General features: G+C 40.8%; 1 protein-coding gene across 1 annotated transcript in view; it reads left to right on the top strand.

Annotated features, from left to right (window-relative positions):
• The first annotated feature begins 507 nt into the window (after positions 1 to 507).
• PPP1R10 (protein phosphatase 1 regulatory subunit 10) overlaps positions 508 to 10,528 on the top strand; it is a 15,913-nt gene continuing 5,892 nt past the window's right edge. The window contains exons 1-8 of the mRNA XM_025048043.1: positions 508 to 640; positions 865 to 1,378; positions 7,345 to 7,462; positions 7,755 to 7,841; positions 8,009 to 8,144; positions 8,568 to 8,619; positions 10,297 to 10,374; positions 10,515 to 10,528. Of these exons, the coding sequence (XP_024903811.1) occupies positions 7,356 to 7,462; positions 7,755 to 7,841; positions 8,009 to 8,144; positions 8,568 to 8,619; positions 10,297 to 10,374; positions 10,515 to 10,528 (474 nt within the window). The 5' untranslated portion in view covers positions 508 to 640; positions 865 to 1,378; positions 7,345 to 7,355. The remainder of the gene's footprint in view (positions 641 to 864; positions 1,379 to 7,344; positions 7,463 to 7,754; positions 7,842 to 8,008; positions 8,145 to 8,567; positions 8,620 to 10,296; positions 10,375 to 10,514) is intronic.

Genomic DNA, 10,528 nt, shown 5'->3' with positions numbered 1-10,528 from the left:
TGCCCGGAAAGGAGACTGCGCATGCTCCAGGAAACTGACTAGGGCAGGGCCAAAGACGGGCCTGCAATGCGGGTGGCAGACACGCACTTGCGTCAGGACGGAAGCGAGAAAGGGGGGGTCATGGGGAGAAGCCAATTTCAACTGCGTCACAATTGAATTCGGCCTCAAAATTGAGTTTTTGTCGAACCAGTCACTACGACTCTTAGATCTCATACTTACAGTTTGCATTTTAAGCAATTTTGGAGGAGATTTTGACTGAGAGCCTATCAGTGCGCACGCGCAGACCCGATTCTACCAACCCAGGATGAGACTTGTTCTCGAGGGCGGAAGTGGTGGAAGCAGAGGAAAGGGCGGTGCTAGGCCCTCTGGTCACGCGCACGCGGCCCCCACTCCTCCCCCAGGAAGAAGGTGGAAAAAGGTGCCGGGGGTGGCGTGAAGGGGGGGTGGGCTGAGCGAAGGCGAAGGAAGGATAGCCAATTAGCTAGCGAGTTGTCTTTCGAGTTGACCAATGAATTCATGCCTCGCGCACAATGTCTCGCGACAAGGGAAGGGCACTAGCACGTTTGGGCGCGTTGGGCGGTGTCCGAGTATAAAATACTCCGCCCGAGCGGGTAGCCGCCATTCTGGGGTTCGTTTAGAGGTAAGTTTCGGTAATTTGTCGGTTAGAGGGTGAAATTTTACTGAGAGCATTGGACTGGGAAACGGGTTAGGCGTGAGATTTTTTTGAGAACCATGGCTTGTTGTAAGTGGCTGTGTTCGGCATTGTACATAAAGGTGTTTGAGACAACAAAGATGGCAATTTGGGGTGTTTAAAGGCAACCCGTACTGATTACATCTTTCTCCCTTGTGTTCCTTTTATCCCAGGTTTGAATTTTCTCGGAGAAAGACAGGCCGGCCACGAGGAAAAAAGAAACAAGCCGCAGCAACATCTAAGCCCTTGAAAGGATCCTGAGAAGGGGGGAAAGGGAAAACAGCAGCCACCAGCCCAACCACTTGTGTCTTCTGCCCCTTCCCATCTATCTTACCCACCCCACCAGCCCACGCTGCTTGGGACTTGAAATCTGTGACCGAAGGACCGTCACCACATAACTTCAAAAATAACCACCCTCCCTTCCTAAGCCCACCCAAACTCACTTATCCAGCGTTTACTTTTTTGAATCCACTCAGAACTTTTTTTCTACGACCCCCCTCCCTAAATGGAGTTGGGTGGGGGGGGAAATGAATACTGAGTTGGCCTTTGTTTTTTTAAGAGACTTTTTGATCCAATGAGGCCCTCCAAATAGTTTTGGGTCCTGGTTGGTTGGTTTTATTTTTTCTCCAAAATTTTAAACCCCTCCCCCCTGAGCCCGAGGTGCTGACGTCGCAAAAAAATTGGATAGTAAGTGTCGAATTTTCAAAAACGAGGCTTGCAACAAGAAATCAACGTTTCCCTTTGTGAAACCAAAAATAATGAGAGGAAGAAATGAGACAAAATAGAGAACTGGAGAAAGGACCAAGCCGGTCATTTAATCTCTATTAAAAAGGTCCTTTGGGTCTAAGCAGTCTTGTTCTCTCCCTTACCACCTGCCTCTTTCCTGCCTTGCTGCAGGCAAGGAGTGGGTGGGAGGAGGGCCAGCAAGTGAGGATTTTGACGGTTAACCCTTCGTAATCCAATCAATTTCCAGACTGCCAAAACCATAAGTTTTTTTTTTATGAGGAATGGTTAACTTCCTCCCGTTAGCAGCAGTCTTCAAAAGGGTTAATGAGCTCACATACAAAAGATGGTGGATCTTGTTCCCCAGAAGTCCCACTTCTTTGTGTGTGAGACGAGCAGGGTGCCTTTCAATTTGCCAGATTAATAAGCAATCTGTACATAAAGATTGCAGGGTAAGGAGATGGGCAGAGAAATACTAGCTGGCTATGGCTTTTAAGATGATTGTTAAATCCTCAGTTTTTATGTAATATGCTTGGGGTATATTTGTGTGGTTAAAATAGATGGCAATCTAGGAATAAAGATTGCAAGACACAATTCAGGGCAAAATATAGTGCAAGTACATACAAGATAGTTGGGGAAGTAATGTTTTGTGATTGTTGCAGATTGCATAATTTATTTAAAAGCAAGAAATTAACATTTTAACTTGATACTTATTGGGGGGAATTCAGTTAAGTAGAGGGTGGAAAGTTTTGGGAATGTGGAGTTCAGGAGTATAATTTAAAAGCCATTTAGTGCAATTGAATGCTAGCTTTCTGAAAGATTTGTGTCGTTAAAAGGAACTTTTTTTTTTTTCCCTGCTTCAATATGGCTACTTGTCCTTTCGTCTTCCAAGCGGTGTTGCAGGTTGTGTCTCCCATTTTTCTTTTGTCCTACCTCCACCCTGTTTGTTGAGAGGGGCCCAAGTCCTCCCCCTTTCCCTTTACAGGGAGCTCGGGGATGGTTGATGGTAGGTTGAACCTTAATTGTAAATTCAGTTCTTCCCTGCAGAAAATTGTTATTTTTAATATTTTAATTGCTTTTATTTTCACAACGCTCTTACTCAAAATAGGTCAAAGACTTAAGGATGGGAGCATTTTTTTTTAATTTATTTTTTTTACTAAAAAAGGTGCGTTTTAATGTAACCAGGTACCGGCAGCGCTGGTATAGCTTTTTTTTTCCTCCATTACAAAATGGCGTCCCTGCTTCTTTGTTGTTTTGCTGAAGAGTATAGGGCCGTAGAAACTTGGTCAAGGGGGAGGAGCAGCACTGAAAGGTGATGTAATCAGCTTGCTTCCTCTCTCCACCCTCTTCAAACTCCACCCCTGAGCAGATGCCTCTTGGACTCTGCTCGCAGCCAGGAAGATCTTTTCCTTGTTTTCTTTATAATCTTGTATAGCCTTTATCTTGGAAGGGAAAAAAAGCCTACAGGAATTAGATCTTAAAGCTGTCTTGTTTCCTAGGGCAGCTCTAGTTTTTATATTTAGGAATCAGAACCTGTTACTTTTATTTTCACCTTCCACTCATCACAACTGGAAGTTTTCCTTGCTCCGGTTGCCAGGGGTAGAGAACCAGTTAAACCAACTATAAGACAGCCTTTTGGGGGAGTGTGTGTGAGCTTGTGCGTAATATGTGTTGGGATACTGGGGAAAAACACCAAGAGCTTGTGAAAGTAACTTGAGACAAATGGAGCCTAATGACACTGAAATGTGCCATTTCTGCTCAGGAACCAGTCCTTGGGCCTCCTGCATTTGGCCACTTGGTATAATAAGAACCTGGGAGAGGGTGGGTACTTGAGGAATTTCTTCTAAATTACCCTTATTCTTGCCTCTGGGTTTGGGGATAAACTCTTTGTGTTCAGTACTGTATCACGTTCTGCAGTTGCTTAGCTCCTGTACATTGGTACTAGGATGAGAAGTGAATCTTTAGGAAAGGAGGCGGCAGTTGTAAACTCAAGGCAGGGGGAATCAAGCTACAGTTTCTGGTAAGCAAAACCTTTCTGGTATTACATTTCACAACTTTCATTTCTTTTTTCCCAAGAGCCACCTTCTTTTTGAATTTCTTTTTCCTTCTAAAAGAAATTCCTTAACATTAATGGGAGAATAATGCCTTCATTTTCAACTCATGCAGTGCTATAGCAGTTGGTGCATGTTCAAAAGCCATGCCTTATCTGAGGGTGGTATTGGGTGTCCTGTCTCTTTCTTCCTCCAACTTTTTCAAAATCAAATCTTAATCAGATTATATACTTTTCATTTTTTAAAGTCCTGCTTTGAAGCGTGGAGGTTCTAGGCAGACTTGGGAAGCCATTTTGTACAACTACCCTGTGGTGACTTGGATGAGACTTCAGGGCTAATTTTCTACTGGGTATGGATTCTCAAATTATTAAACCTATGGATTGGATGGGTGGGACTCTTCCACATGTCTATTGACCACGAGTTTTTATCTTTTAAGCAGTTTGCCATGTGCCTGTGCAGCATACTTTCCTTGGGAGCTGGACATTCTGCCCACTGGGGTTCCTGATCTCTAGTGATTAATAAAGAAGAACTTTCATAACGTGGGAGATGGGAAACAAAGTCTTCTAGGGAAACCAAATCCATCCAAAGAACCTCGGAGAACCTGATCCTTGTAGTTTTTGGCCAGAGTTCTATGCTGGGATCCTTTCCTACTGGGATGGGGCAGGGGTGGTGATTTTTACAGATAAGCTTTTGGGGATATCATGCACCAGGTTTTCAAAATGACAGGGATAGTTGCTTACTACTCAGAAGAGAGGTACAACCTTGTGAATCACAAATTGTGAGAAACAATTTAGTCCACTATTGAGTCATACTGGGAAATGCCTCAAACACTGAAGAAAGGAAGGGCTTAGGTACAAAGCATTTTTCATTTCCAGAAGTGCTAAGGCCTCCAAGTTAAGGTAAACTTGGACTCCTTCCTCTTGTTAGAAGAGTATTGTGATTGTTTTAAAAAGGATTCTGGCTTGCATAGAATTTTTGTCCTGAACCAGTCCAGTTCTATTTTATTGGTGGTAGGTATGGAACTTAGCCAAGCTAAATATTTTTCACCCTGTTTAGTTGAATAGCCCTCATGTAAAAATCACTTTGGAGACCGGAGTCAGTGTCACTTCTGGACTTTTAAATTTATCTCTGCTAAGAATAGTAGAAGACTCCCCAGTGCCTTGTGTCAGTAGTGCAGGTCCTTGCCTACAACATCCTCCATAAGGAAAGCATGAGCATAGGACAAGGTGAAGATAGAGTAGGGGTTGCTTTTTCTCTCCTCTCCTGTATGTTCTGCTTTCAAGGACAGTAAAATGTGCCCTAGATGATTTTTGGTTCCAGAAAGCTTTCTCAAGCTTCAATTCCAGGCTCCATATGTGACTAGGTAATGTTATGTCACTTGGTCAGTGCTCCTTCTCTGGTCAACTCATTTGCCTTTTTTTCTATAGGCCTGTGCCAGGAATTTAGGCTCTTCATTCCGTTCCATCTGAGCCCCTTGGCACTTCTTTCAAATGAACTGACTTTAAAAGAAGGAAATTAGGTTGTTAGATGCTTGGGGTCCTTAATTTTAAATGAGTGAAAGCTAATGGCTTCCTATAGGTAAGCCATCGTGAGAAAACCCATTTAGATTTTAATCACGTGATTGGTGCTCATGAGACTAAATTTAGTTTTGTTCATTATATTTCCAAAATATAAATAATAGGACAAAATATTGGAAAGTAAATATTTAACATTTCGTCTGCTTTGTCTCCTAGCTTCTCTTGACTATTTTTCCTTGTTACTAATGGGAATGAAAAAGTCCCTGGGTGCCATTCTAGAAGGCACTAGATAGAATTTAGTTTTATACTAATTGGTCTCATCTCCCACCCTCTTAAGGAGCATTTGAATTCAGCTGATTTGTTTTATTGTCATTGAAGGAAGTAGGGGTAGCAGGCCTGTTGGCTTAGATAATAGTTGGATATGTAAAAGGGAGTTCTCCATGGTAATATATATTCAACTCTGGGTTTGAATCAGTGGGGTCAGCTGTATTTAGGGGGGACTGGTTTGAAGTGATGTTAGTTAAATTGAAGGCTTTTTGTAAAATTGTATATATCTTGGTTGCTGATGATATGTATTTGGATTTATTCACTGCTATTTCAGTCCCAAAGAGATGGGAAATGTGTTTTATTGCATCTATATATCTCTATAGTGTCTATATATTGTAGTGTCTTAATACATGGGAAAAATTCCTTTATCCCTGTGTCTGTCACTGTATATAAGAATCACCACAGTTCACTGGGTTTGGCCTGTGGGCTTCTTATCTGGTATTCTACTTCAGCATTTTTTTCTCTGACTTCAGGTTCTACCTGTCCTGGTGGAGGTTCCAGGGCAGCATTCACAGCACAATTAACTCAGATTTGCTCTCCTCTTAGCATTTCTTACCTCATCCCCTCTCCCTGTATTCAAATCAGTGTATGATCTCAAGAACCAGTCTCCTTCCTGCTTCTGCCTTTTCTTGCTTAGGTTGTTAGGACTTAGAATTTATCAGCCTTTTTGTTGGGAGGACTAAAAGGTTGAGATTGTTATGGTTTTCTTTCTTGGTCTGTCAGAACAAATAGAACTAATTTATGTTATAAGAAACCTGTTCTCTTTTCTGCTCAGAATATAGTCATCTTTACAAAACACTGATTTTTCCCACTTCTGCTACGGTCATGTCTGTTAACTGTATTAGAAGCATAATGCAAGAGGTGGTTTTCTCCTTGTGCCCTTCCTCCCCAGTGTTAACCTTATTTCCCAAATGCAGATACTACCAAGGTGGCTTTCTTTTTTGGTTCTCAGAAGCTGGTGTTTCAAGGCATTGTGGATAAAAATACCAGTCAGAACCATATTGATTCTCAGTTACCTCTCTGGAACTTGGGTTCTGGCCTAGAAATTGCTTCACACTTCTCTCTCCCATAACAGCAGTTTAACTTTTAACTGACTTCTTTTCTAACATGGTCTATAGTAGCTACTTAAAATTTAATGGCATTTTTCTAGCTTCTAGCTTTATTTCAATCTTTTTGGCTCTATGGTTTCTAATTCCAGATCTTTCTTGGGGATCCTGGATGGTGATATGATTTGGGGGATGGAAAGGGGGTCAGCTTTGCATCTTTGCTTTTGATTTCACAAGCCAATCTTGCATTTAACTTTGAAACAATAAAAACTTGTTCAGTGTTTGCTTAGTAAGTGGCATTCTATTCCAGGCTTAGGACCTGCTTGATTGCCTTTGCAGATATAGTTCTCCATTTCTGGGAGCTCCCCATACCTCCCCTGGGGAAAGGTTCTGTTTTCCAGTTTTGTTTCTTCTCTATCACCTATCACTTTAGCTGATTTTCTACCGCTGTAATTAGAGAGTATCCTGCCACTTGTGATAATGACTCTTAATGGGCTAAGATTAAAAGGAATTGACTAATCTTGGAAGACATTAAGCTCAAGCTCCCAAGATTGGCCCAATTTTTATCAAGTTATATATATATTTTTAATGAGATTTATCAGCAATTAAGGAGAGACAGGACCTAATAAGTGAAAATGCCTTGGAGAGTTGAGCGTTTTGTTACAGGAGTGTGAATCTTAACTCACACGATCTAATGAAGTTCAGTAGTCCTAGGAAGGATGTAACTGGGAAGGGGGGAGAAAGGCGTGCTGCTCCAGCCCTCCAACTGAATTGTCTTCCCATTCAGTCATGTATTAACACCACGCTTAACTTGCCAGGATTGTTTTTTCAGTGGTGACAGTGGTCTGTGTTGATTTTTCTTATCTTGAAACTGGTGAATGTAGTCACTATATTTTGTCAAATGTAGAAATGGAATTTATTAGAGGGTATACTGGGATTCTCCTTGCCACCCATTTATATTGTGGGTTTGTTTTTTCCTCTAATCTTAGAAACCTCGATCATGGGTTCGGGTCCCATAGACCCCAAAGAGCTTCTCAAGGGCCTGGATAGCTTCCTTAACCGAGATGGGGAAGTCAAGAGTGTGGATGGGATTTCCAAGATCTTCAGGTGAGTCTACCCTTTTTTGCATTCATTGTGAGTAAAGGGTATTATATGTTGTAATATGACTATAATTAAGGCAGACAGGACCGAGTTCTGAAGAGGAACAGGAAGGTCAGTGGGATAGAATTCAAATCCAATAATTTTAGAATAAATGATAGGAAAAGATGATCCCTTGGTTACTGGCTATAATGGAATCTAGATGTTTGGTTATCCACAATCTCAAGGGAGTCACCCTTTGGAAGAAGGAAGCGGGGAACCAGGTGACTACTCCATTTCTAACCTAACTCCTCTCCTACAGTCTGATGAAGGAAGCACGAAAGATGGTGAGTCGATGCACTTACTTGAACATTCTCCTGCAGACCCGTTCACCAGAAATACTGGTCAAGTAAGTGGGGATCTGGGTGGCTGGGATGGGAAGATGTAGTTAGAAGGTGGGGAAGGTGAGGCATGGGGTTCCTGGGTTTTTGATGTCCCCAGGAAGTAGGAGTGTGGGATATGGTACTTCCAAAATCCAGAAAGGGGATTACAAATTCTCCTTCTAACTGCCTACAGGTTTATTGATATTGGTGGCTATAAGCTTCTGAACAATTGGTTGACATATTCAAAGACAACCAACAACATTCCCCTCTTGCAGCAAATTCTACTGACCCTGCAGCACCTACCACTCACTGTGGACCACCTCAAGCAGGTACCTTCAGTCTTTGCATCCTTTTTCATTTAGCATGACAGATGGAAAAAACACACTAACTCTGATGTGGCTGTGATCTTGGGCCTAGGAGGTAGAATGGTAGGAAAAGTAGGAATTTGGAATCAGAAGACTTGGTTCAAATTTATTTCTTTTAATAGGTATATTACTTAGGGCACTTCATATATTTGAGCCTTAATTTTTTTAATCTATAAAATGGGAATAATTGTGCCTGCCTAACTGGATTGTTCTAAGGATTAAAGTAAGACTGTGTCTACAAAGGTTTTGTAAAAGGTAAAGTACAGTATTAGTATTAGTTACTGTTAAGGGACTATTAAGAGATTGTGAGTTTAGGGGGTTGTTAGCTCTGAGTGGGCTTACTGTCCTCCCGGCATTGACCTTTCTTCTGTTCCCTGTGTCTCATAGAACAACACAGCCAAACTGGTGAAGCAACTGAGCAAGTCAAGTGAGGACGAAGGTACAAGCCAGTCCCTCCTCTGTGTCCTGGGCTTTCCTCCATTACTTCCACATAATTCCCTTTATTTCTCTCCCCATTCTCGGATTGTACCTTTCTTCCTTTCTCTTGCTAACTCACCTTGCTTTTCTCTTTCTTTAAAAATTTAGTTCCCCTAACCTGTCCCCTCTTCCAGTCTCAGTTCCAAAAGGGCTTTGTCCATTTCTCCCCTAGTGAGTGTAAGATACTTTAACTAGAAGCTAATTCTTAAGATCTCTTGGTGTAAAAGTCATGCATTTAAAATTCTTTGGGGGAAATAGTGTCAACCTAGAGTGTCTCATCATCGTCGACTTATGTTTTTCTAAATAAACAGCATATCTAGGTCCTTCAATGTCTACTTTCCTAATATAGATATATTAGTTCTACCAGTAGACACCTTCTTGTGGGGCATGGGCAGAATCTGACTCCTGGAGTACATCATAGCCTGGTTAGCAACAGATTCTTTTTCTAAAACAAAGGGTTTTGGAGCTCCTGGCAAAGGCCATACAGTACTGTTTAAGTGAAAAACATTCCTGGACTTTCCATTCTTTTAGTTGTGTTAATTCCCAGTTTTTAGGTCCTTTTAGATACAGAATACTTCGCTATTTTTGTGACATCTCAGGGTATCTTTAATACATAACACATAACACAGAAAAACTCATGAAATCATTGCCCTTCTTTTCTTCAGGTATATTGTTCCCTACTTTCCAGCTGGCTCAATTGTGCTGCCTTCTTTGAACATAGATTTAATTATTCTATGTTTCTTTTAGATACTGAAATTTGTACATTTCTTATAAACCAGTAAAGTCTCACTGGACCATAGTATCAATTTCTCCAAAAAAGTTTTAGGTATTCCTACATTGAGAATGCATTAGGGTTCATATTTGTTGCCTTAGATACAAAAATTGCCAACTTTGTGACTATTTTGAAAATTTAGGTTTTAATGTTTTACGACAATCTCATTATTAAATGAGCCTATAAGTAGAAACGTTGGCAAGAAGAGAGGTGCCATAGATAAGAGATGTTATTTGCCAACTGCAAAAGGAAAGCTCTACAAAGGCATTTTTTCATATATTTAGAAACAAATTCTACTCTTTATCTTTAAATTCTCTTTATCTTTTTTCTCTAGATAAACTCTTACCCCAGCCCTGTTAGTTTTTAAGCCCTGTTTTCACCCTTGCTACACTTAATTGACTTTTTAAAAAGCCACTAGCAGCAGTCTAGGAAAAAAAGATTGCTAGAGAGTCTTTTTCCAGATGGATCTGAATCTGCTTCCTTTTGAAACTTTGCATTAAGTTTGCCTTTATGACAAAGAATAATACTGTTGTTTTTTTAATGTAGTAACCCTTCATATATTTGAACCCTGCCATCCCTTCTCCTGATTTTAGTTTCTGTTCTTTTAACACGTGGTTAAGGGAAGAGCATAAGTACTGGGTTTATTCTGTCACTTTCTAGTTTTGTGACTCTAATCTCTATGCTTCTTATGTCTATGAAAGGAGATTAAAAATCTTAGATTGTTGTAACAATTATGTGAGATACATATGAAGCAACGAATATGGTTTTTATAACGTACTCTGTAATTAATGTTCAAATATCTCTATTTTCTGTCTTTGGAAAAACGTTTTAAATTATTTAGGCATTTCTCCTTTTTCTCACCTGCAGACCTCCGGAAATTGGCTTCAGTCCTCGTCAGCGACTGGATGGCTGTCATCCGCTCCCAGAGCAGTACCCAACCTGCTGGTAAGCTCCTAAGTCCTTTATCTCTTATATTTATTTCTTTCCCACTAGAATGTGGCTTTCACTTCCCTCAGCCTGCTTCACTTCTGACTGGCAGTCTTTATCTAAATAAAATCTTTTTCTGTTTTGTTTTTCCACAACAGAGAAAGATAAGAAA

The sequence above is a fragment of the Pteropus alecto genome, unplaced genomic scaffold, assembly GCF_000325575.1.
Source record: "Pteropus alecto unplaced genomic scaffold, ASM32557v1 scaffold555, whole genome shotgun sequence".
Lineage (NCBI taxonomy): Eukaryota > Metazoa > Chordata > Mammalia > Chiroptera > Pteropodidae > Pteropus > Pteropus alecto.
Note: the sequence above shows the minus strand (reverse complement) of the source record. Positions and strands in the feature narration are given on the sequence as shown.